Source organism: Microtus pennsylvanicus, chromosome 1 (assembly GCF_037038515.1).
Source record: "Microtus pennsylvanicus isolate mMicPen1 chromosome 1, mMicPen1.hap1, whole genome shotgun sequence".
In the NCBI taxonomy this organism is placed as follows: Eukaryota; Metazoa; Chordata; class Mammalia; order Rodentia; family Cricetidae; genus Microtus; species Microtus pennsylvanicus.
In genome coordinates, this window is record NC_134579.1 from 143279484 (window position 1) to 143307363 (window position 27880).

General features: G+C 38.9%; 1 protein-coding gene across 1 annotated transcript; it reads right to left on the reverse strand.

The window, feature by feature from the left end:
• Positions 1-12177: 12177 nt before the first annotated feature.
• Positions 12178-22488, reverse strand: LOC142841770 (pregnancy-specific glycoprotein 22-like). Its single transcript, XM_075958798.1, has 5 exons — positions 22154-22488; positions 20546-20905; positions 17472-17831; positions 15973-16332; positions 12178-14964 (listed from the first exon to the last, which is right to left on the reverse strand). The coding sequence occupies exons 1-5, from the start codon at positions 22206-22208 to the stop codon at positions 14693-14695; spliced, it is 1407 nt and encodes a 468-aa protein (XP_075814913.1). The 5' UTR covers positions 22209-22488; the 3' UTR covers positions 12178-14692.
• Positions 22489-27880: the final 5392 nt, after the last annotated feature.

Genomic DNA, 27880 nt, shown 5'->3' on the forward strand with positions numbered 1-27880 from the left:
TAATTAAATTATTTGGTATTTTGAGGTCTAATTTATTGAGTTCATTATATATTTTGGAGAATAGTTTATTGTTTGATGTGGAATTAGTGAAGATCTTCTTCCATTCAGTAGGTTGCCTTTTTGTCTCTTTGCTTAACAGAAGCTTCTCGGTTTCAGGGTGTTCCATTTGTTTATTGCGGCTCCCAATGTCTGTGCTACTGGGGTTATATTTAGGAAATGGTTCCCTAAGCCCATGCATTGAATGGTACTTCCCATTTTTTCTTCCATCAGGTACAGTGTTGTCAAATTTATAGTGATGTCTGTAATCCATTTGGACTTGACTTTAGTGCATGGAGATAGATATTATGATTTATTTGCACTCTTCTACATGTTGACATCCAGTTATGCTACCATCATTTCTTAAATATACTTTATTTTTTCTTTTGTGTAATTTTAGCTTCTTTGTCAAAAATTGGGTGTTCACAGGTGTGTTGATTAATATCAGGGTCTTTGATTTCACCCCATTTGTCAACCTGTCTGTTTTCATGGCAATACCAGGCTGTTTTCATTACTGTAGCTCTATAGTAGAGCTTGATGTCAGGGATGTTGGTGACTCCAGACATTCCTTTATTGTACAGGATTGTTTTAGTTATCCTGGTTTTTTTTTTTCGTTTTTCTTTATGAGGTTGATTATTTTTCTTTCAAGATCTGTGAAGAACTGTGTTGAGATTTTGATGGGGATTGCATTGAATTTATAGATTGCTTTTGGTAGGATTGCCATTTTTACTATGTTGACCCTACCTATCCAAGATGCAGGAAATCTTCCATTTACAGGTATCTTCTTCAAATTCTTTCTTCAAAGACTTAAAGTTATTGTCAAACAGGTCTTTCACTTTTTTTGTTAGTGTTAACCAAAATATTTTATGTTATTTGTGGCTATTGTAAACGGTGATGTTTCTCTGGTTCTTTCTCAGCTTCTTTATCATTTGTATATAGCAGGGCTACAGATCTTTTTAATTGATCTTGTATTCTGCCACTTGACTGAAAGTATTCATCAGCTGTAGGAGTTCCCTGGAGGATATTTTCGTATCACTTATGTATACTATCATATCATCTGTAAATAGCGAGAGTTTGACTTTTTTCCAATTTTTATCCCTTTTATCACCCTTTTATTGCCTTAGTGCTCTAGATAGAACTTCAAGAACTGTGTCAAATAGATATGAAGAGAGTGGAAAACCTTTTTTGTTCCTGACTTTAGTGGAGTCACTTTCAGTTTCTCTCCATTTAATTTAATGTTGGCTGTCAGCTTGCTGTATATTGCTATTATTATGCTTAGATATGTTCCTTGTATTGCTGATCTTTCCAAGACTTTTATCATGAGGGATGTTAGATTTTGTTCTGCGGGAGAATTGTCTGTATTCTGTCAATCATGTTTTAAATAAATGTAGATTGGCCAGGCAGATAGTATAGGCGAGAAAACCAGACAGGAAGCAGAAATGATGTAATAAGAACAGCCGAATTCTGGGAAGGAGGAAGTTGATTCCTCCCACTCCGGCCCAGACCACCAAAGCAGCAGGATATGATCTGCCCCACTGAAAAAAGGTAGTGAGCCACATGGCTAACATAGATCAGAAAAATGGGTTAATCAAGATGTGAGAGTTAGCCAGTGAGAGGATAGAGCTAATGGGCCAATCAGCTTCTAATTTATGGAGACCTATGTGTATGGTTTTTTGGGGGGTTAATCAGTTGTGGGGCACCGGGAAGTACAGAAACCCCAATAAGCAGGCCCTGTTCATGTTACATGTTGAATGCTTTTTCTGCATCCAATGAGATGATCATGTGTTTTTTTTTTCTTTCAGTTTATTCATATAGTGGATTACATTGATAGATTTTTGTATGTTGACCCATCCCTCCATCTTTGGGAAGAAGCTGAACTGACCAAGTTGCATGATTTGTTGATCATTTGTTGTTCTTTGGTGCCATTTGCCAGTATTTCATTGAGTATTTTTACATCAATATTCATGAGGGAGATAGGTTTTAATTCTCTTTCTTGGTTGAGACTTTATGTGGTTTTAGTATCAGTGTAACAGCATTATAAAAAGTTTTAGGCAATATTTCTTCTGTATAAACTATATGGAACACATTGAGGAATATATGTATTAGCTCTTCTTTAAAGTTCTGATAGAATTCTGCAAATAAATCATCCACACTGTGTTTTTTTGGTTGAGAGGCTTTTGATGACTGCTTCTATTTTCTTGCAGGTTTTTAGATCTATTTAAATTGTTAATGTTATCTTGATTTAATTTTGGTATGTGGTACCTATCCAAAAAATTGTCCATTTATTTTATTTTTTCCAATTTTGTGAAGTACAGGTTTTTGTAGAATAACCTAATGATTCTCTGGATTTCCTCAGTGTCTGTTGTTGTGTTCTTTTTTAATTTTTAATTTTTTAAATTTGCATATTCTATCTCTGCTTTTTGATTAGCTTGGATAATGGTTTTTCTATTTTGCTGATTTTTTTTCCAAAGAACCACCTCTTTGTATCATTGATTCTTTGTTGTTTGCTTTATTTTTATTTTATTGACTTCATCTCTCAATTTGATTATTTTTTGTCTTCTAGTCCTCCTGAGTGAGTCTGCTTCTTTTTGTTCTAGAACTTTCAGGCATGCTCTTAAGTCACTAATGTGAACTTCCTTCAAATTCTTTATGCAGGCACTTAGTACTATAAATGTTCCTCTTAGCATTGTTTTCAGTGTCCCATAAATTTGGGTCCATTGTGCCTTATTTTTTGGAATTCTATGAAGTCTTTAATTTCTTTATTCCTTGACCCAAGGGTGGTTCATTTGCTCATTCTTCAATTTACATAAATTTAAAGACTTTCTGCAATGAGTATTGTTGTTAAATTCTAACATTAAACCATGGTCATCCATTTTTTTTATCTGTTGAGGTTTGCTTTGTTACCAAGTATTTGGACAATTTTAGAGAAGGTTCCATGTAGTATTAAGAAGCAGATATATTCTTTTGTGTTTGGATAGAATGTTCTGTAGATGACTGTTGAGTCCATTTGAGTCATGACATCTAATAGTTCTCTTATTTCTCTGATAGGTTTCTGTCTGGTCAACCTGTCCATTGGGGATAGTGAGGTGTTGAAGTCTCCTACTATTAGTATGTGGGGTTTTGTGTGTGATTTAAACCTTAGTAATGTTTCTGTTATATATGTTGGTGCTCTTGTATTTAGGTCATAGATGTTCTTCATGTATCATTTCCCATCTCTTCTGATTGATTTTAGTTTTTTTTTTCAGTGATCAAAATTTATTTTGTATTGATGATATTCAAATTAATATTTTCATGACAAAAAAATGGTTATTTAATAAAAAAGCCCCCTCATGATTATCAAATATTATAGCAATTGGATGAACCATATTCAGGCCTGTGGCAACAGAAACACTTCATGCAGAAACTCATCACTTGGGATAGCTATTCTGCTCAGCAACTGGAAAGGGCAGGAAGACAGAAGAATGGGTAAGGGACCAGATGCCCAATCCCAAAGTATGCTTCTGGATGCTTCTTTGCTCTAACTGGACTCCACCTAGTAATAATGCAAGTGAAAAATAGAACATATACATGTGTGTGTGTATGTGTGTGTGTGTGTGTGTGTGTTTGTGTGTGTGTGCACCTGAAGATAATTAAATATATATGTATTTATATTTTTTGCAAAAGGTGAATTCATACTGTTGTCTAAGCCATAGTTCATTACTCACATCCTGTTCTAAATTCTCTTCCATTATTAAATGGAAAATTTCATTTCATCTGTTAGAGAAGTCATGACCTTTACCTATTAACCTCATCATGTGAGTCCAGTCTTTCCCTTCTTGTCTCTTTCCCATGTAATTTCACTGACGTTTTCCAAAGTGCCAGATTTTAAATAATTGATTTCCTGATTTTAATTTCATTGATTTCTGCCCAAAATTTGTTCTTTTCTTCTGTGGTACTTCACTCAAATTTCTCTTCTTTTATTCATATTTCCTATTTGTTGTAATAATTGGAGTGGCAGGGCTGCGTCCCCGGCACCCCTGCCGCCTGCACGGCTAGCATTAGCTTATGCCCCGAAATAATTACACAGAAACTGTATTCTTTTAAACACTGCCTGACCCATTAGTTTCAGTTTCTTATTGGCTAGCTTTTACATATTGATCTAACCCATTTCTATTAATCTGTGTAGCCCACAAGCTGACTTACCAGGAATGATCTTAACCTGCGTCTGTCTGGAGTGGGAGAACCATGGTGACTCCTTGACTCAGCTTCTTTCTCCCAGCATTCCGTTCTGTTTACTCCACCTACCTAAGGGTTAGCCTATCAAATGGGTCTAGGCAGTTTCTTTATTAATAAGAAATCACTCCCACATCGCCTATTAATATCTTATTAGACTTTTATAGTTTGCCAATTCCCATCATACTATGTAAAGTTATGTACTATAGAACTCATGTTGTATGTTATTTCTCTAGGCTGCCATAGCTTATAAAATCATGACTTTTCTTGAAATAACAAATCAGACATATATAATGTAAACATATTGGAATGTATCCTTTGCTTGTGAAATATATCACATTAGAAGTAACAGCTATGGTCTGCAAATGTCATAGTATTTGGAACATAAATGGAGCTGGTAACCTCTAATGAATTTGATACTTCCCTATTTGATTATGTAGAGATTAGTTAACAATGAGATTATAGATACTCCTTGGTTGGGATTAACAATCACCAACCAACTTTGCATAAAAGAGAAAGAAGAAAAGACCTTACAGGCATAAAATAGGCCCTCAGTTTTTTGGAATATCTGTATTACAAAAAAGCAATGGACATGTGATGTAGTATTGTCATCTATCAATTTGTTTGTGTTGATTTCATTGGTTAATCAAGAAATGGCCTTGGCCCATTTGATAGGCCAGCCCTTAGGTGGGTGGAGTAGACAGAACAGAATGCTGAGAAGAAGGGAAGTGGGTCAGATGAGATGAAGCTACTACCCAAGATGGACGTAAGCTAGAATCTTCCTGGTAAGTCACTACCAAGTGGTGCTACGCACATTAATAGAATTAAACAAGATGTGAGAATTAGCCAATAAGAAGGTGAAACTAATGGGCCAGGCAGTGTTTAAAAGAATACAATTTGTGTGTTGTTATTTCGGATGTAAAGCTAACCATGCAGGAGCTGGGCAGGACGAAAAGCAGGCCTGCCCGCAGCTTCTTCTACAGACATGAAAGAGTGTGTGGCTAGGAAGCAAGTCAAGTACACACAGTATGAATGATAAAAGCTGTTGCAGGTGATGCTGACATGGCTGAAACAGATCACAGCAGTGTAGATCTGCAGGTTATCTGTTGTTTAAGAATGACATAAAGTAGTGGCCTGTGGTCAGTAGTCAGACCTCTGCTAGGAAATTAAGGCATTAGTGCATGCAACATCCAAATATTTCCTTGTTTTTAAATTAATTTTTATTTTAAGTAAGATTTAAATACATTTATGGTATATGATGTCTATCTATATCTATCTATATATATGGGGCAAAATGGTAGTTAACATCTGAATTAACTCAGGAACTTATTTATAATAAATATATGACACAGTATTTATCGAGAGTTATCAGTGATTTGATAACTCATAAAAACAAGTAGAACATGGGGGCTGGAGAGATGACTCAGCAGTTAAGAGAATTTTGCTTTTGTAGAGGACCTGGCAGACCTGATTTTAGTTTTAAGTCTATTTTGTTAGGTATTACGATAGCTACACCCACTTGTTTATCAGGTCCATTTGATTTGCAAATGTTTTTCAAATCCTTTATTCTGAAGTAATGTCTGTCTTTGATGTTGAGGTATGTTTCTTGTTTATAGCAGAAGTATGGGTCCTGCTTTCATATTCATTTTCTTAGCCTGAGTCTTTTTATAGGTAAATTGAGTTTATTGATATTAAGAGATATTAATGACCAGTGATTGTTAATTTTTGCTATTTTTATGATATTGTTTGTCTGTTTCCCTTCTTTAGGATTTGCTGGTATATGGCTATCTGCTGCCTATGTTTTTGTGGGTACAGTCAGCTTCTTTGGGTTGGGGTCTTCTTTCTAATACTTTCTGTAGGGCTAGATTCATGTGTTGGAGGGAGGCTGCTTGTTTGTTTCCCAGCCACCTGGCAGCTCAGACCCAAAATAATTACACAGAAACTGTATTATTTAAATCACTTCTTGGCCCATTAGCTCTAGCTTATTTGCTAACTCTTATATCTTAATTTAACCCATCTCCATTAATCTGTGCATCACCACAAGGTCGTGGCCTTCCAGAAAAGTTTCAGCACATTTTTCTCCAGTAGCTGAATGGCTTCTCTCTGATTCTGCCTCCTTTATTCCAGCATTCAGTTTAGTTTTCCCCCTGTAGCTCTGTTCCACACTGTTATAGGTATAAAGCAGTCATTTATTAACAAATAGTATTCACAGGATACAGAGGGGAATCCAATATCATCTGTGGATTGGTATTGCTTAAATCTGGTTTTGTCATGGAGTATTTTCTTTTCCCCATCAATGGTGATTGAAAGCTTTCCTGGGTATAGTAGTCTGGGCTTGCATTTGTGGTCTCTTAGTATCTGCAGCATATATATATATATCTGGGACCTTCTGACCTTCACTGTTTCCATTGAGAAGTTGAGTGTAATTCCGATAGGTCTGACTTCATTTGTTACTTGGTCTCTTTCCTTTATAGCTCTTAATATTCTTTCTCTATTTGTAGGTTTGCAATTTGTTTATTATATGGCAAGGGGACTTTTTTTGGTTCACTCTGTTTGGTGTTCTGTAAGCTTCTTTAACTTTCACAGGGATATTCTTCTTTATACTAGAAAAGTTTTCTTCTATGAATTTGTTGAATATATTTTTGTGCCTTTGAGCTGGAGTTCTTCTCCTTCTATCCCTATTATTCTTAGGTTTGGTCTTTTCCTGATACCCAGATTTCTTGGATGTTTTGTATTAAGAATTTGTTGACTTTAACCTTTTCTTTGACAGATGAATCTATTTCCTCTGTATTATCTTCAACACCTGAGCAAGATCTAGTTATGCTTGTATCTGTAGTTCTCATTCATTACTCAGATTTTTTATTTACAGACTTCCCTCAATTTTTGTTTTTTTATTGCCTCTATTTCAGTTTTCAAGTCATGAATTGTTTAGTCCGTTTTCTTTGCCTGTTTAATTGTTTTTCTTTGGTTTCTTAAGAAATTTATTTTTTCTTCCAATTTTCTGTTTGTATTTTCCTCCATTTCTTTAAGAGAATTTTTCATTTCCTCCTCCATCATCCTCATAAAGTTACATTTAAAATAGTATTCTTCTGCTTCTTCTTGGTTAGGATGATCAAGTCTTTCTTTTTAATGGCAACTGGGTTCTGATGTTACCATTTTGCTTTTTAGGTTATTGAATGAATTCTTGCATTGGTGCCTCCTCATCTCTTCCTCTAATTGTTGCTGGCAGTGTCTTTGCCTCATGTTCCAATCCTTACAGTTGCTGTCTGTGTTTTTAGGAGCTAGTCTTGGTCTCCTCTGTACTGTTACTGTCTATGTCTCAAGGAGACGCTGAGGTCTCTCTTAGCCCACTCTCTTGGTCCACTTTCTTGGTCTGCTCTCTTGTTCCATTATCTTGGTCCTCTCTGTGTAGTCACAACCTGTGTTTCAGAGTTTCTTTGAGATCTCAGAAGATAGGAGAGTTTGGGGTGGATTGGTGCTTGTAGTTTACAGGATCCAATAGATGGAATAGAGGTATCGGAGCAGCCCGTCTGAAGGAAACTTGCCTCCTGACTAGCTAGAGAAAGTACAGCATATGGGAGAGGGGTCAAAGGTTTTGCTCCCATACCAAGGGCATAAAGAATAGGGTATCCAGCTGGGTTGGTGAACATTCACCTCTTGGGCTGCTCTGTGGAGTTGCAGCCTATGCTTCATAGTTCCTCTGAGTTCACGTGGGATAGGCGGGTTGGGGGGGCAGAGTGGGATTTGTAGTTTACAGGGTCTGATTGATGATGTGGGGCTGTTGGAGCAGCCTAACTGTAGGAAGCTTGCCTGCTGACTGGCTAGTAGAGCTAAAGGAATTGGGAGAGACTCAGGGTTTTGTTCCTGGTATTGAAGGCCTAGAGAGTGGGGTATCTATCTGGGTGGGTGATCACTCACTACTTGGGCTATTCTGTGGAGTTACAGCCTGTGCTTCAGAGTTCCTCTGAGTTTGCATAGGATAGGTAGGATTGGGAGTAAAGTGGGACTTGTAGTTTACAGGGTCAGATCAATGGGATAGAAGGGTTGGAACAGCTAATTGCAGAAATCTTGCCTGTTGGCTAGCAAGAGAACCTGGCTCACACATTTAATCTCAGCACTTGCAAAGGACTGGTTCCTTGACTTCCTTTCTGCTATGGGTTGGGCTTTCCCTGGACCCCCTCTTCAGGCTGCTGACACACTTTCAGTGGTATCTGTTCCCAGAGAGGATATACACTGCCTGTGTTCTCTGCTCAGATGTGTTACACCTCACATTTCACAGTCAGCAACAGAGATAATTGAGAATTCTTAAAAGGGGGAGTTAGTTTTAAAAAGGAGACTTCCCCACATTAAAAGGGGGAAATCATATTACAATGAAGGGAGTTCTGCATCTGTATAATTATACAATGCATGGCTTAAAATGAAACAATAACATGATTGGATAATTGACTTAGATAGGATTCATGCAATGTCAGTTATAAGCATTATCAGTTTCCTAAAGAAGTTGGTTGATTTGAGTGCCAAGTTGGTCAAATGAGTGCCAAGATACAGGCCACAGAAGTAGTTACTAGGTAAAATAATGCCTTTTTGACAGATAGGTTAGAAGCCTTAAGAGATATCAACTAATACAGAGGAATTTAAAAGATAATCAAGCTCAGCATTACATGATAGAATTAGAGAACAGCCCGAGGTTATCAAGCAACCAACTTTAATTTATCCAGTCACCTTACAAAACCAACTGACAATTGACAGGTATTCCCCAAAGCTGTGAAGTATTGACTGGATTCTTGTGGAAATGTTAAATTTGAGGAGATTTAAGACAGTCATAGTCTTATAGGGTATGCTTTCATCTTTTGTGAATCAAATGTTAACTTCATAGTCAACTAGCAACAAAATTGTCCCACAAGACTGGAAAATCTTGATTAGAGTAGTATTGAAGACTGGTCTTCAATTGCATTGAAGGACCTTGTAGAAAGATGGGTCTAGGACTGTTGAACAACAATGTAGGGCTAGAAGTATTGAAATTTCCCAAGACTAAGTTTTTGGAGAAGATATTTATGCTGATATACAAAGACAATCTCTATATGATGACCACACCTTGACTTTATTCCATGCAGTAGCTGTGAATGACTGGGACAGAATTGAAGAAGTCAGAAAGAAAACTCAGTCACTTATTAAACTCATAGTGAATCCAAACAAAAACTTCACTGATTTTTACAAATATTGACTTCATCTATAAATAGAATGATACCAAATTAAAAAGCTAGATGAATAATACTTGAATCTCTGACTTTTGAAAAATGCTAATTCACAATGTAAAAGTACAATTAGGCCTTTAAAAGCAAGATCAGCACCCATAGAAGAATGGATATGAGATACAGTCAATATTGAATCTTATACCCATGATGATGCTTGGATAGGAGATGTGATTTTCAGAGGCTTAAAGAAAAATAAAATATTAGGTGTTTTAATTGTGACTAACAAGGTCACCTAAAATAGGACTGTAGACATAGAATTTCTAGAAACAATGTTTCTTCAAGAATAATCAAATCAGAAGGATGTTGCAAGGAGAGGACTGCTTGTTTGTCCTGGCCATCCAGAACCAAAATAATCACACCAAAACTATATTAATTGAAACTCTGCTTGGCCCATTAGCTCTAACTTCTTATTGGCTAACTCTTACATCTTAGTTTAACCCATTTCTATTAATCTGTGTATTGCCACATGGCAGTGGCTTACCAGTTAAGTTTCAGCAGCATGTCTTACTCTGGCAGGAGATCCATGGTGTCTCTGACTCCACCCTTCTTCCTCCCATCCAACATTTCCATCTTCCCTGCCTACCTAAGTTCTGCCCTATCAACAGACCAAGGCAGATCCTTTATTAACCAATGAAAACAACACATAGACAGAAGGACCTTCTACACCAGCAGTCCCTTGACTTCTGGAGTGTGCAGAAGTAGCAACAAAGGCCAACATTGGAACAATAAATGCAGATCAACAAGGAATAGACAAAGCAACCCTTTAACTTCATGAAACACCTTGGGAGGCCTCTTGCAAATTTGATTCAATTGTTCCCTATCACTGTGGGGAAATCAAAGGAACTAATAACTATTATTTAAAAAAAGACATACTGCTCCTAATAATCAAACAGCTTTAGATGACAAAACAAAAATTTCACAAGAAACCATAAAGCAAATATTATAAAGATTAGATATGCATAAGAAAAACCTCTTGATTAGAAGAGGTGATGTTTCATCAAAGAGTGTGATCATTCAATCTAGACTAACTTATAGAACTAGTAAATGCTTAGGAAATCTTCCCCCAAGTTAGGGTTGGGCCAGGTTTTGATTTTGTTTTACCACGAGAATGAAAACATTCTGATAAAAAGTATGAAGATTACTGGACAAATGAGACATCTGAAGAAGAAGGATGAATCATCCAAAGAAAATGTCCTGGGAGAAAGAGTGAATTGGCCTATTGGTATCTCACATTTCCAATATTATAAAATGTCATAAATCTTTCCAAATATTTGGTTCTACTGCTATCTACAGACACATATGTAAATGATATTTTTGTTTGTTTTTCCAGACAGGGTTTCTCTGTGTAACAGTCCTAGCTATCCTGGAGCAAGCTCTCATAGACCAAGTTGGCCTCAAACTCACAAAGATCTGCCTGCCTCTGACTCGCAAGTACTGGGATTAAAGGTGTACACCACAAACACCCAGCCATAAATGATTTTTTGTTAAGTCCATGTTCACTTTAAAATTAAATTTAAAGTTATTTGTAGTGTGGTCCTCTTCCTCTTTAAACCTAAACAGGCTTTTTAAAGTAAAATACAAAATCTCTGTTTCATGTCAGAAGAACCAGCTGATATTAGACAGAAGAAAAACCAAAATTAAGGGACTATTTATTCCTACCAATCTCATAATACTTTGGTTTTGTTTTATCTATTTAAAGCTTTTCTTAAGGTATAAATATTATCTCAAAATTTATAAGATTAGTATATGTGTGTATGCTTATCCATACAATTATATACATATATTAAACTTTTATCTTGATATTAGTTGTCCTGTTGAGTACTAACTAATTCTAAAAAAAAAAGCTTAATAGCTGTACATGATTTCTGGTTTGAGTCTCTTATAAGGTAACTAAGAATTAAGATTTTGTACTCTGGATGTTCATAACAAATTATGGTCCCTTAACCTCTTTGAGATCTGTTGTATACGACATTTAGAATGTTTAAGTCTTGTGTAGTGAACAATGACCATGCCTAACAACAACCTGTAAAGTCTCTGAAAAGAAGATGGGACCCTGCAACAATTTCACCTGGACTATGATAATGCCACTAAGCTGACAAATGCCAACCAAAGTTCAGCTTTGGGCTACAAACTGTTCAGGACAACTTCAAGTTGGCTAGCTAAGATGGTCCAGGTTCACAGACAATTTATTTTAGGACTTAGGTAAGCCTTGTACTTTTCAATTATACAAACACTGGGCAACAATTGATACAGCTAGCTCTCCCAGATCTTGATAATTATCCTAATTTTTTTCATTGTCCCCTAAAGATTCCATAATCCCTAAACAAAAAGAAGTAATTTTAGTAGCAAGATACCCATGTTTCCAAGAGGTGAGGTGGGCAATTTTTGGTCATTCAATGGGTTATGAATATTTGTCATTGTTTATGGAGGTTGGTTCCAACTTATTATCGGTAATCATTGGGAAAAATAACTGAACAAAGGTGATAGAGTCAAGGATATTGCTCGGAAAAGAAAAAAAGGATATAGAAATCATAGAATAAAGGGGTAGATGTTAAATTGATTCTGAGAAAGGGGGGTATACACATGAAAGGATAAAAGGGTAGATTTTTGAATCTACTTTTTCACCAAAAATAACAACTTAATATTTTTCTTAAATATTTTCTTAAATATTTTTCACTGGTAAGGATTGCTTTTATTTTAATACAAAATTGAGGTTATTTTTGTTATACTCAATGCATGCTTTTTTTCTTCTTTAAGATATTGTTGTATATTGATTAAAATATGAGGCTATTTTTTAGAACATAGAGAACATGTCTTTCTACTCTTGTTAAAGTTATTTTACCTCTACAGCTCATTTAACAATGCATGAAAATTTCTAGTACTTAAATGCTATTATTACACACTATTTATGATAATAAAGAAATGCAGGCAAGTAGTTAGTCATCTATTATAGTCAAACTTGTAGTCACATTAGGTATGCTTTCACAGTCAAACAGATATATTTTATATAGATTGGTGATCTTCAGACACTTCAGAAATCTGCACAATGTGGCATTTAAGATGTTTTAATAACACATGGTTCTTTTTTTTTTGTTTTTCAAGACAGGGTTTCTCTGTGGCTTTGGAGCCTGGCCTGGAACTAGCTCTGTAGACCAGGCTGGCCTCGAACTCACAGAGATCCGCCTGCCTCTGCCTCCCGAGTGCTGAGATTAAAGGCGTGCGCCACCATCGCCCGGCCACATGGTTTGTTTTTAAGACAATGAAACATGTATGCTTCTGGGAACACCAGAGAAGATGATGGACATCAGAGAAACTTCATGTGGAGTTTTCTTTTGGGGGTCAAAAGTTAACCAGTGTGAGAAAATTACCTTTGCCTTTACTGCTGACAGTTTGTTTTTCAAATTGGACACAGAATACAAAGAAAGTGACTGTCAAACTTTACCAATGCAAAGTAGGACATCCCTTCAGAATATCCTGCTTCACAGAAAAGGCTGTCAAATATTATAGGCCTGTAGGCAAAAGATGGATGCCCCAATGTTATACAAGAACCTTGAATGATTTCCAAGAAGGCAGCTGTTTCTGTCACTTTTCACAGTTTTGAAAGTCGCTTGCTTGTATTTCTCTTTTACTCAGTTAATATTATTTCCTTCTCAGGTCTCTGATGGAGTTGAAGACTAGATAGTTGTAGCTACATTTTTTCTTGTTAACAATTTCAGAAAATAAATTCACACAAGATTTACAAAATGTGTAAGAGACTGGGAAATATAAAAATTAGTTTGGGGTTTATAATACAAATTAGGATAAAAAGTTAATTAGTACAATACATTGAACTCACCAATATAGGATAGACAATGGAGTATTTTCTCTGAATTTGTCAAATGAATTCTTAATGTAATTATTGCCTGTGTATATTTGTATATGGTTATTTTACTTATTGTATATAGTTTTTTCTGCTATTTAAAACTTTCCCTTATTATTTAGAAAAAGTGGAGAAGTGTATAACATGTTGTTTGTTCTGACAAATAAAGCAACTGATGGGAGCAGACGCAGAGACAGACAGCCAAACACTTGATATCTGCACAGAGGAGGGGAGGATGGATTTTAGGGATCAGAGGGCTCAAGAGCATAATAAAAATATGGAACACAGAATCAATAGCAGGGATTATAGAGAATCATAGAGTCTAAAGTGACAAACACAGACTCTATATGGATCTAAACTCAACTCTCTGCATATAAATTATGGTAATGTATCTGGGTATTATTGTGAAACTCCTAACGGTGGGATTGGGAAAGATGTCTGATCATTTTACCTTTGTCTTCCTACTGGATTGCTTCACCCAGCACTGATATAAAGGATTGTGGCACGTCTACTGTAATTTGTTATGCCATATATGGTTAACATCCCTGGGGTCTGCTCACTTATTGAAGGAAAAGTGAAGAGTGGATCTGAGGGAGAGGGAATGTGGGGATTAGTGAGGACTGGAGGGGGGGAAATTGTGGTCTGGATGAATACCTGAGAGGAGAATATAAGTGAAAGAGATACGTATTAAAACAACCATGTGCAAGGTCCCTCTGTGAATGCCGCTCTCAGAATGAAAATAGCATGATCTGCCCGCATGTTAAGGACTTTATATTTGTACATCAAACAAACTGTAGATCAAATCTATTTAGAAACCAGCTATGTCCACAATGAAGCATGGACAGAGTCTTCTCCTGTCACTCTTCCTCACTTCACGTGGATGACCGATGTGATGGTAGCATTCAACTTAATTAAATTAGTGAGTCAGTTAAACACTGAATGTATTTTACCATATAAGAATATAATTTTCTCTATTCAAATGTTCCACTATTTTTACAGTAGATTCAGAACACCAAAACTTTGGCAGCTCCTGAAATAAGTACCTATGAATTCTGACGGTTGGTTATATTTGATTCAAAACCTAAAGTTTTAACTCCTTTTTATTTCTTTTTACTATACTGGTGTCTTTATTTTTCTTTGGAGACAGCATCTCATTTTAAATCTTGTACACATATGCATCCCAAGATTATAGATATGAGTATCCTTGCTGGCTATACTTGAGTGATAACTGACAATTTCACCATAAACATTTTCTCCATTTAGTACCCCATTGATTAAGAAAGAAATTCTGCAATTATATTATAGGATGAAAGGAGAGGTCAGTCATTCATTACCGAAACAAGACAGGGGGACTGATCTTTGAACTAACTCGGTTGAAGACTTCACATCTATACTCTCCAAAATTCTCCATCCGTACAGGATATATTCTGAGTCCACATTTTGTTGGGGACAGAGTCATTCTCCTTGAGAGCCGCAGAGGTTTGTTATTGAAGATCCAACGGAAGGAGATAGCAGTGTCAGGTGAAACACAGGTGAAGATCACAGATCTGTGTGATGAGACTACACCATTAGTGATTCGCACGAAGGGCTGTGCCACATACTCTGTGATGAAAGAGAGAAGAGTGACAAGTGATAGTAGCCCAGAGAGTTCAACCAGTCCCTCTTTAGTTCATTCTTAATAAAGTCTCCAGAGGGCAGAGTTTGGAGCTGTGACTGTAAACATATCTTGTGTTTTGTATCTGTCACCCAGGGACTCTGTGACCCTGATTCAGTCACTGTTTCCTTTGACTCAGTTTCCCTGTAATAGGACACACAGTACATGATCATTGCTGTGTCTATGAATTAAGCTTAGTTATGAGCAATGGTATGACATTGGGAGGGGAGCTACTCACATAAGCAGCATCTGTTACTATTTATCTGAAGAAGAAAACTCCCTAGGCTGGACCCATGAGGAAAAAGAAAAATTTGGAGGAGTTGTCGCCTCTGTTTCTTCCTATGGTGCCTTGACCTTCCTGTGAAGTCTCATAAACCCATCAAACAATAGGCTAATGGCCCACACACTACTGAGCCTCATGAGAAGAAAATGCACAGGTGACCTACCTGACTGTAACTGTCATGGCAGCACACTGCTGGTTTGACACTGTTAAGGGATTTACAGAGTAGTAAAGACTTTTTCCCTGCAAGCCCTAACAGGAAATCAAAACTGACAGTGTCAAAATCTCCCCAGTGTAACCTAGAGTACAGTCAGGGGCACAGTTTTGGAGTCATGGCTTCCTGGGACTCTCTGTGAGGACCCAATAGCTTTTTTATCCATTGTCTGCCTGAGTCTCTCTTGAGGCTATGTGCATGGTCAGAGTCACAAGAATATGCACTGGCACTGACTTCTTTGTGCTGGGTTATCCAGCATACATTCTTCTCTGTGCACGGAAAGATAGGTAAGGGATTCTAAACTATTGTTTGTTTACCCAATGTATGTCCTGGAGTAGGTGCATAAACCCTATTGTGAGAACATAATGCTGCCAGGAAGAGATCAGAAACAGCTGTCCTGACAGCTTGGTGTATGAATTAGGATAACCCATGCCCAACAACTAGAGATAGAGAGTCACTTACTGTTTACATGGAATTGCACATAAGCTTTTTCAATTTTGAAATCACTTTTCAAAATTTCTAGTGTGTACATTCCCGCATCTTCTTCAGTGACATACTGGAGCAGCAGGGATCCGTTGTCATACACCAGCTCTCTTCCAGTATATTGATCTCCCCAGGTGACAGTATTCAAGATTTTGCTGCATTCAACAATTTCATAATATGGAACCCTATATACTGCCCTGTACCAGGTAAAGGCTTGCAGATCTTCTGGAAGATTATAAACTTGGAGAAAAACATCTTCCCCTTCCTTAACATACAGAGGCATGGATTGGATCATGAGTTGAGAAGAGGTGAGAGGGTTGCAGCATGGAGAAAGGGAGCCTGGAAGAGGAAAGAGAAAAAAGCTGTCACATGGGAATTATTGTGTGTGGTGAGCAGATGGGTTTGTTACTCAGTCTAGAACTGCAGATATGGGTGTGTCTATACCACCTAATGAAGGTCAGCAAAATGACCTCCTCCATTCCATTTCTGCCCCCAAACTGTCATTTCCTCATCTTGGAACTCTCCCCTCAGGTATCTTCAGGGCTGTTCCCTCACTGCTCTCAGTCAGACACAGCACATTGAGGGTTAACTTGATGACTTCCATAAACTCATCATGACTGAGATGTTTACATTATAGGTTTTTTTCAGTTTCCTTTGTGGCTACACTCAACCCTTAATGTCACACTATAGATGCTATTTTTTCTCTGCCTGCCAGCCTTCAGGGTTGAGTCTAAGTGGAATCTGGGAGAAGGCTGATCTTCAAGGCAGGCTCAGGCCTTCAGAAGGCTTGGGTACTAGGCTGGCTGGTTTTACATCAACTTGACACAAACAAGAGTCGCTTTTTAAAGACAAATCCTTAATTGAAAATGCCACCACCTATTCAACCTGTGGGCAAAACTATAGTACATTTTTTAGATTGGGGATTGATATGAAAGCTTTGAGACCACTTAAGGAAGTGATGGAAGAGTGCAAGTTGAGCAAGACATGAGGAACAAGCCAATAAGCAATACTCCTCCATGGTATCTCTACCAGTTCCTGGATTTTAATTGTGACATTCTCCAAATCGAGATAACACATGCCCTATTTTGACATTAGTAACCTAAAATCATTGGTTCCTATCAGTTCGGACAGGAAGTAAGAGTAGAGTACTGGAAAAATTCTCCATTTGGTCACTTTATTCTGCCTTGGAAAGTTGACAGGGTTCAGGACTCCCCAGTCTAGATCCCTAAAAGACTAGACTGGCTCTGAAATTTTACGGTAAGTTATTTCCCATTAAGGTCTTCCTTGATGCAGGTGGAGTGATTACATTAGATGGAGTCTGATCTATGGCCATTTGTCTCTACCAAGTTTGCCCTGCACTAAGTGCCCAAACTTCTACATAGGAGTGCATTGCAGAGGGAAATTAGGCTAGGCCAGCAATGACAGTTCTGTATGTGTAAGCCCCACCCAACACCAAGCAATCACAGAGAACCACTTACTGTTCACCAGGAGTTGCACGTGTGCTTCTTCACTTTTCATATCTGCACATTCGATTCGTAAAGCATACAATCCAATGTCATTCTTAGTGACATTGCGAAGCACCAAGGATCCATCACTGTTTGCTGTCTCTCTCCCAGTGTTTGCAGGCCCCATCACACTTGATCTCTCCTTTAATGTGTATCGGGCAAGCTCATGGTCCCTGAACACAGATATTCCTTTGAACCAAACAAAACCTTGAAAATTCTCTGGAAGATTGTGGATAAATAGACGAACATTTTCCCCTTCAGCAACAATGGGTGGCACCGATTCAATAGTGGGCTGGGCCGAGACGGGAGCACGCCCACAGTTCCAAAGGAAAGCTAGAAGGGAAGAGAGAGATCCATCTAAATTGTGACTTTTGTATTTAACTAAGATGAAGCCCTGTGTCCTGAGCAGCTATGTCCATTTCTCAGTCTAGTTTTGTGGGTGACTGTCTCCCTGTCTTACTTGGTGGTAGTATGTCCCCATACTTGTAATTTCCAATGTATGACTCCCTATCTTCAGTTGTCAACATTGTCCCATTTCACTACCAACAGATTCCTGCTGACATTTACAGTGGATGGTATTGAGGTGATGCATGCCCATCCTCATCCTCTATAGACCCCGTGTCTTCACTCTCTGACTTTCGTTGTTGTTATGTTCCTCTTGTGGTTGCAGCCAACACCTGAATTTATTTTATAGCTTTCTTTGCTTAATGTCCACTTGAAATGGGGCATCATAAGAACTATAAGCTGTCTTCTATTTCTTAAAAGGAACTGCCTAGAAAAAAATAACAGATATATGGGAAACCTGAATGAATGAATGATATCTGGTAAACCTGTATGCCCAAGGATTTATTTAAGAAACTGAGAGGATTAGGGAATGAGTATTGGATCATTCTATTTGCTTTGATCTTTTACAGTTGTTTGCATATTATACTTGTGTGTGAGTAGTGTAAAGACTAATGTAGAGGCGCTTTGTTTATGAGCTACCCAACCAGCATGGAGACCTGATCTCTCAGTGCCAGGAGAGCCAACATTGGGGTGAGTTTCTGACCCCGTGGAGCCTGCCAGGGACAGGAAACTCAGAAGTTCCTCAACCCCCTATCCTTCTTGGGCTCTCTGCAGGGCCTCTACTCCCTGCATACTGCCTCTTTCTTCCTATCCCACCCAGCTTGCATCCAGAACCCTCCCCACTTTGGCCCCTCTGCCCTCTTTGGGCACATAACATCACCCAACTCCTTGGGCAGCTGAGGATAAGGAACCTGAAATGACCCTATTCTATAGCAATACTGATGAATATCTATCATATCACCATAGAACCCCTCCATCTGTCATCCTGAGGTACTTTTGCCCCAGCACAGCTCTGATGTCCTTTGCCCATCTGAGATAAACATCTTCCTAGGAAGGATAACCTCCCAGAGTCCTGTGGACTATAGGTAAGTTTGTGTTCAAAATACTGCTCTGTCCTTCCAGTCTCAGTGATGCCTCAAGTTCCTTTCCCATCTTTTCTTTATGCTTCTGTCCTATAGAACATAGAGTGATGATAGTCAAGGGTAATGTACGTTCCTGTGATGAGACAATAGTAGTTGACTCTGGAACTGCACTCTGCTTTGTCCTGACCTAGGTTAGTCAACACTGAAAGGGAAAGAATGCACAACTGTGTGGCCCAAAACTCAGCTGGGCATCCAGTCAGCCCTGTGTTTTCAATGCTCTGGAACATGGAATTTGCTCCCAGCAGGAAGGTGACAAAACTGTCTTTGAGGCTCCAAAGGACCAGGTGTGTAATGTGTCATGAAAAGAACAAATCTTTTCTCATTTGAGTCACCAAAAGACTGGGTTATGACTGAGGTCAATGGTCCAAGATGTGTCAGGAGTCTCACATCGTGGGTGTGTGAGAGAAGGTGACCTGATTCCTAGAAAAAGGTTGTGAGCTCTTTCATCCTATAAGACTTTCAAGACTGTAATACTACTTTCTCTGTTGTTGAGTTATGTAATGGGTCTACACATGCGCTCCATGGTTTTCTGAGAGACCTTGGACCTTTACCTAGTTGATTCCCCTTGGATACCATGAATTTTCCAAAGGAAACATATGAAGTAGGAAACAGAAAATGATCTCTGGCAGTGTAGCAGACACATGAAGCAGTCAGTAGGTCTGAGAATGCTGTGACCAGGATTTCTAGGTATGTAAAATCAGAGTGGTGCAAGGTTACAAGGTAACTTCCTGGTTCAGACAAATACTTTTCTGCCATTTCATTTCTGCCTGGTGATCACCAGGGAAGTACTGCTCATTTCTGGGAAGCTGTCAAATCACTATAGCCTGCAATTATTTACCTGCACGAGAGAATTTCCCAAGTGGGACCCAGAGGAGAAGCTCTTGTCAGGACATATTTTGTCCTTGGTCCAGTTTCTATGGTACTGTGACCTTCCTGTGAAATCTCATATGCCAAACAAGACAGTGAGTTAATGGCCTGGATACTTGTTGAGCAAGACTCCCCTGATGACTCTCTGAAGAAGATGGCCAAGGGGTGTACACCAACCAAGGCTCTCATGACAGAGCACTGTCTGATTCCACATATCACAAGATTTTGAATACTAGGGAACACTATTCCCTGCCATCAGGAAGCCAAAAATACACCAATTATAAAATGCTTCTCATGGACACCTGGAGTTCAGTCTAGGACAGAGTTCAGGGGGCAGGGCATCCTGGTGCTCACATCTCTGTGAAGAGCACATGTAGTCCATAATCAGGCACAATGTTGATTCCCTTGGAGTCTTTCTTAAGGAAATATGCCTGGCAGGAACCACTAGAGACTAGACAGAGGCTGATATCCTTGGCATGTTACCCACCACATATTTACCTGTGTTCTAGATGAAGTCAAATGAAGGATTAAAATCTATTGCCGTTATTCTAAACTATATGTGTCCTTCACTAAATGCTCCAACCCCAATACAGGGCCACAATGCACAGAGAATGTAGGTACAGACCACACTCCTGTGTGTGTCCAGTGAAGTGGACCTCACACAGCTCACAGAGTTCCCAGCATTTCACTTACCTTGCACATGGAGGTAGGTGGATGTGCTTGATACAGTTCTTCCACGTCTATTATAGGCTCGAAAGGTGTAGAATCCTGTGTCCTTCTGGGTGAGTTTTTCAATCAACAAGGATCCATTGTGATATATTGTCTCTCTGCCACTGTGCACAGGCCCTGTAACACTTATATTTTTGTGCAGTGCATATAATGCGATTCCTTGCTTCATATTTGTTAGCCCTTTGAACCAGGCTAAGGCTAAAAGATTCTCTGGCAGATTGTTGACAAGGATAAGGATATTATCACCTTCAGCCACTAGGCGTGGCACTGATTCAATGGACACATGAGCAGTAGTGGGGAGATGCCAGAAGGAGAAAAGGGAGGCTAGAAGGGAATTGAAAAAACCGTCAATATTAAAGAGTTGTGATCATCACTGAGCTTTGCTGTGAGGGTAGGTTGTGCCCACCCTCATTTGCAGGCATGCGCAGCATGATTTCCATTCACTCAGAGCCTCTGAGTGTTTCCTTACTTCTTAGAATTTTTCTGCTCAGCTGTCTACCTGGTTCTCCATTCAGTATATCACATCCCTCCTTATAGAGCATTTGGAATGAGGAGAAACATATCTCTGAACTCCTCTTCTTGAAAGTCCTCACATTCTGAATTTTTCTCTGTTCCCTTTGTAATCCCTACCAACCGATGACTTCATTTTTTCTATATACTGACATCATGTCCACTAGAACTAGGGAATTTTGTGTTTGTCTGGTTTTCTTTTTTGAGACAGGGTGTCTCTGTGTAGCTTTGGCTGTCCTGGAACTTGCTTGCTCTATAAACCAGTCTGGCCTGAAACTCACAGAGATCACCTGTCTCTGCCTCCAAGTGCTAGGATTAAAGGCCTGTGCCACAACTGTCTGGCTGAACCAGGAATTTATGATGCAGGGTAAGTCTGACCTTTTTGTCTGCTTCAGTTCTTGGAAGAGACTCAGACACAACTGGATAAAGGAAAAAAAAGGAAGGAGGAATGCATCTTCATGGATTTCTCTTCATATTTCCTAGGTTTGGACCAACTTATGACAATAATTACATAATTATATTTAAGTGTGAAATAAATGACTTTAGATTTACTTATATAAATATATGTGTGTAGTTGTAAAGGCTGGCGTCTCCTTGTGCACATATGAAGATATACTCCACAAATCTTTGCGAGACGTATGTGTCAGGGTATGCAGGTAGGTGCATGCCACAGCACCTATGTTGAGGGTAGAGTAGAGCCTGCAGGATTATGCTCTAGCCATGTACTGTGTGGGAACTGAGGTTTGGCTTCAAGTTGTCTTATCTTCCCAAACTGAGACATCTTGCTAACTCTCCCCTGTTTAATTTCATTCGAAGGGTCATGGTTGGGTAAAGCTGTCTACATAACATTGCAGCTAATATAATTCTCATTGTTTGAGTCCTTTCCCTTATCATCATCACCTCCTGTCCTCTGAGAGCTTCAGGCTGCTGAGCGTCTGTCCCTCACTGTACTTTCTGCAAACACAAGCCTTGAGACTCATCTTAGACTCCTGTTTTCTTCAGGAGACTCAAGACTATTTCTTAGTTCCCCTTCCCACACATTCAGGGAGTGCGTACCCTTACCTGTGAGCAGAAGCCCCTGCCAGTGGTTGCAGAGAAGCACAAAGAACCCCTCCATCAATCTTCTCACTTGCTGTCCTCCCTCTGAGAAAAAGAACCTCGGTTTCAATAAAAAAAAAAAACTCAGGCTCTGATGTTCCTCCTTTCTGGCTGAGATCCTTCTCAGGCAGTAGCACTTCCCAAAATACAGTGGGCTGTGAGTTGTGGGATATCAGTCCAAGACACTTCTAAATCCCTTCCACTCTCAGTGCTGTCCCACATCCATCTTGACTTCCCTTTAAAGTTCTTCTCCAAGCAGCACATTGAGCAACAAGGCTGATAAACATCCCCATGCCCTCAGAGAACACCGGCTCCTCCCAAGGCTGACACCTGCTGTGTTCTTGCCTTGCATCTGTCAGTACCAATGAGGGAGCTTCCACCATGTCCCTGTGTTCTTGTGACACAGAAACACAACTGAACCCTCAGTCAAACCAGTGTTCTCTATGATTTAGCAAAGTTGTATTTATTTAATCCTTGCAGTAATATCTCTGACGTCTGGAAAGAGGCCAGCTGAGTGATAACTAGGGGTGAAACTCAATCCTTTATCACTAATGTCACCAGTCAAATTAGTGATCAAGAAGAGAGGCCCAGGAGCAGTTGTGTGAGGAGTTCCATGTGTTCAGTGTTGGGGAAGAGGTGACCCGTGCATCCTTGAAAGGATTGTGTGCTCCATCTTCCAATGGAGAGTTTCAAGGCTACATTCTAGCATTATGTACTGGGTGTACACATGTCCTCTTCCATATTCCTGGGTTACCTTTGCCCCTTTTCTAAATGATTTATGAGTCATAATCTCGTCTTCCCCTATGAGAGAGGTGAGGAGTGAGGTGACCTTCATGGTTCCCATGCAGAAAGGTATCCTCAGACCTAGTAAGAAGCCATTAGGTCAGAGCAGGGTTTATGGAAGAAACTCAAGGTTTAGTAGGGATAGAAATGAAAAGCAGTCTACTTATGGGAGCCACTTTTGGAGTATTGAAAATATGACTTTTTTTTATCACTCCAAGGAGATCACTTGGAGAATTGCAATCTCATGTCTAGGGCTACAGCAAACATAGTCAAGAAGCCAACTGTGAACTTCACTGATGCGTTCAACACAGGTGAGTGGCAGGGCCTGTCATCCTGATTAGTGGGCCCTTTAGGACTCATAACTCCTTGTACTGTAGGAAGAGTCCATATTTGTTCTGGGAAGCCCTGCACTAAATTTGGAAGTAGTGTGAATCCAGAGGAAGAGCATTCTCAAAAAGAGCTTTGTACTCAGGAAATTTCAGAGAAAATTTCCAGGTTATTTATCAAGATGAAAGGGCAGGAAACAGCTGGGCATGGTGGTGAATACCTTTAATGCAAAGCATTCAGGAGGCAGAGAAAGAGAAAGTTGAATCTCTTAGATTTAGGCCAGAATGTTATATGGAACAAGTTCCAGGATAGCTGGGATTACAGAGAGATATTCTGTCTGGTAAAAAAATAAATAAAAATAAAAAGGAAGGGACACTAATATAAGAAATTTCACATGCGTTTTCTGCCCAATCACTGGTGTCTAAATCTTACCTTCTCTTTGTCTAGAGGGTGCAGGAGGGGGTTTGCTCTTGAGTACAATTCACATTGATTCAAATAGAAGTATCTTTCCTCTAAACTGTTGTATGTTTATTTCTCTTGCTGTGATAAAAACACCCTGAAAAGGGGCAGTTTAGGAGGGAGAGTACAGTCCATTTCCCTACTTGGGACTATGTTATATGGTAGCACTGAAGGAAGTCAAGGTCAAAATCATGTTGCTTCCTGGCTCATTTGCCAGCTCACACACTGGTTCACGCTTAGCTAGCTTTCTTATATAACCAAAGACCATCTGCTTAGAAATGATGCTGCCCACAGTGCTCTAGGCCCTCATGTATCAATTAAGACAATCACTCACAAAAATGCACAGCCTTGTCTGACTAGGTTGATTGAGACTCTGTTCTCTTTTTCATTGCTGTTGTTTTTTATTTGTTTATTCATGTATTTTTGCATCCTGATCACACTGTCCTCTCTCTCCTCTCCTCTCAGTCCCTCTGCCCACTTCACCCTTTTCATTGATCCACATGTCTGATTTAATGAGAAGACAATTCAGCTATTTTATTTTTTACTATAGTTCCATAGTAGATCTTGAAGTCGGGTATGGTGATAGCTCCAGAAGTTCCTTTATTGTAAAGTATTCTTTTAGGTATCCGGGGTTTTTGTTTGTTTGTTTGTTTTTCCATATTATGTTGAGTGTTATTCTTTTGAAGTCTGTGATGAATTGTGTTAGAATTTTTATGGGAATTGCATGGAATCTGTAGATTGCTTTTGTTAAGATGTACATATTTACTATATTAATACTATGTCCCCAAGAGCATGGGAGATATTTCCATTTCCTAATATCTTCTCCAATTTCTTCTTTCAAAGATTTGGAGTTCTTGTTATAAAGGTCTTTCACTTGCTTGGTATCTTAGGGTTTCTATTGCTGTAAAGAAAAAAACCATGATTATGGCCATTCTGATAAAGGAACATATTTAACTGGGGTGCCTCACTTACAGTTTCAAAGGTTCAATCCATTATCATCATGGTGGAGATCATGGCAGCAAGCACACAGATATGTGGCTTGAGAATAGTCCTACATAATCCTTCTAGGTTTCATTGATTCTTTATATTGTTTATACTTTTCCCTTCGCTTCTATTTTATTGATTTATCCCTCAGTTTGATTATTTCATACTGTCATGTACTCATCTTGAGTGTTGGCTTTTTGTTCTAGAGCTTTCAGGTGCACTGTTATGTCACTAATATGATATCTCATTAATTTCTTTATGAAAGTATTTAGTGAAATGAACTTTACTCCTAACACCACTTTGTGTTCCAAAGCTTTGGATGTGTTCTGCATCCAATTTTATTGAATTCCCGAAATTCTTTAACTTCTTTATTTTTTCCTCGACTCAGTGGTAATTCCACGGAGAGTTGTTCAGTTTCCATTTGTTTACTGACTTTCTGTTGTTTCTGTTGCTGTTGAAATCCAGCTTTAATCCACAATGATTTGATAAAATACAAGTGGTTATTTCAATTTTCTTGTGTCTTTTGAGACTTGCTTTGGTGACCAAGTATATGATCAGCTTGGGATAATATTCCATGGGGTGCTAAGAAAAAATTATATTCTTTTGTGTTTGGGTACAGTTTCTGTAGATAGCTATTACGTCCATTATAGTCATAATGTCTGTTAGCTTCTTTATTTCTCTACTTATTTTCTGTCTGGACTACATGTCCATTGGTGACAGTAGAGTCTTGAAGACTCCCACTATTAGTGCATGGGGTTCAATGTGTTATCTAATCTTTAGTACTGTTGCTTTTATAAATGTGAGTACTTTTGTATTGGGGGCATAAATGTTCAAAATTGAGAGATTATCTTGATGGGCTTATTCTCTAATGAATATGAATGTCCTTTTCTGTCTGTCTTGATTAATTTTGGCGAGGCAGGGTGTCTCTATTCTTCTTCCTGGCGTGGTCTTCACTTTTTCTTCTTCCTTTTCCTCCTCTTCCTCCTCCTCCTCTTCTTCTTCTTGTGATTGATGTGCCCTGTTCCTAAATAAAGGAAGTCGGCCAGAATAGGGACATGGCCCAACAGCAGTGCAGTTGATAATATGGGAGCACATACTCTGTGGGACAGGTCTTTGGGAACAGAATCTGATCAGTGGTGTATTTCAGCGGGCACAGGTGTCATTCATCTGTTCTTCTAAATAGTATGGTCTGTGCCTCAAGACTTTTCTTTCTTCTAAGGTGATTTTGGGCAGTCTCCGCATGACAGTTAATTCTAACTAGGACACTGTTTCAAACTGTTAAGTCCTCCTCCATGGGGAGATTCCACAAAAAGTTCCCCATTCTTCAAATGAGTGGCCATCTTTGTTTGACATGGTCATCACAGGTGCTGGTATCCAATCAGAGCCAGAACACAGCTAAAGGACACCCTGAGTCTTAATTTTCACACTTCTTAGATACTGATTTCAGGGACACTGAGATGCCTACAACAGACATTGGGAAAAGTTAAGGAAAGAGCATCAATAAAATATAAGTTTCATCCTGAAACAGGACAGTACTCCCAGGCACATTAATTTCCTGTCTCTTTTGGCCCCATTGGAATCAAAGCAGAGCCAATTACCACATGAGACAAGGCAGGATTCAGGAGCGTTTAGGGGTTAGGAACATGAACATGGATCAAAGTTCTGGGTGTTCTCTCTGGGTCATAGAGATCATGAGAGCAAATGGGGTGACAAGAATGCATGAGTTAGTGACAGAAATAAAAATCTGCTTAACTTTAACTAAACTCTCTGCCTGAGAAGTTTTTCCCTCTTGGGAGAACCCTCCAATTAACATTCCAATACCAGTCTAACGTAAACCAAGAGAAATCAGAGATTCAAGGAGAGGAGGAAGAATTGTAGATGGATTCTCACAAGATGATAGGGATTTTTTTGTGACCATGACAAAAGCTAGGAATTAATTTCTATATCTATCCATGAAATTAAAGCTTTACCCAAAGCTCGATGGTGTCATTTTAGGGATCTACATCCCAAGCCTAGCATTTTTTTTTACTTTGGGCCTATATATGCCAATGACAGAGTTCTAGGCAAGGGAGATACAGGAGCTACAAATATTATTAATGATTTTGGGAATAAAGAGTTACTAATAGGTTATCTGGGGCTCTCTGTTGATAAGCCAAGAGTACTGTAAAGGTGGGTAAGATACAACATGCAGAAAAAGTTTAGGTTTGACATTGGAAACAAATGATTAGCTGAAATGAATATGATCAAATCATCTGAACAATATGGAGCAAACCAAATAAAGCCACATGTGATACCTGCAAAGAAACAGGAAAATCCTGATGTATAGAAGGCTCTAGTATCTATCTGCTTTACCACCTCTGTTGAGTAGTTCCCAATTAGAGCTGGGGTGCAGATTACTAGAAGAGTATTCGTGCAGCATACATAAACCCTTGATCTATCACTAGCCCAACACACAAAAAACCCACTGGAATCTCATGTGTGTACTGAGCCTGAATCTGAGATATCCCCTACGTCTATCACCCTGAGCTAGTCAAGGAAGGGGAAGTCCCTCCAGCTCAGTTGAGCAGGATTCCTTGGCCAGCCTAGGTATCTATGCGGTAGCTCTGTGTTAATATCCAAAAGTCACCAATCTTCCAAGCTCTAGCTCTCTGTATATAGCCAGTTATAGTAAGAAGGAAACAGAATATTACACATAAGTAATATTCAGGCTAAATGGATCACCTCAGGTGGCAGTCATTCATTTCCAGATTATACACTCAGAGAGTCCTCTGTTATTTGTGACATTGAATAAGTGAGAGTACAGTTGCCCTCTGAGAGTTTCAGTCTCTTAACTTGTGAGAGACTTTGACCATTTACCATCCACATAGAGGTTATATTCTGACACTCACATGCATGTTCTAAGACTACTGTTCTCAACCTCCATGGGGCTAGAATTGATGCTTGTGATAGTTGCCTTGGGAGCAGAGCTGTGCAGATAACAGAAAGAAGATGGTACTCTGTGGGACCTATGACCTTTGCAAAGGCCTCTTTTAATCAGCGTTGGCCTTTCTAACATCTACCCCCAATATTTGTCCTTAGAGGACAAGGCAGAAGATGACTCACAGTTATATGCTGGAGGGCCTTAGTACTCTTGAGATT

Excerpts from the sequence above, each read along its gene's own strand:
- LOC142841770 (XM_075958798.1), bottom strand. The coding sequence starts at position 22,208 with ATGGAGGGGTTCTTTGTGCTTCTCTGCAACCACTGGCAGGGGCTTCTG. Across the intron at positions 20,906-22,153 it reads GCAGGGGCTTCTGCTCACAG|CCTCCCTTTTCTCCTTCTGG; the intron begins GTAAGGGTACGC and ends ATTCCCTTCTAG. Across the intron at positions 16,333-17,471 it reads CGTGCAACTCCTGGTGAACA|GCTCCCTTTCTCCATGCTGC; the intron begins GTAAGTGGTTCT and ends TTCCTCTTCCAG.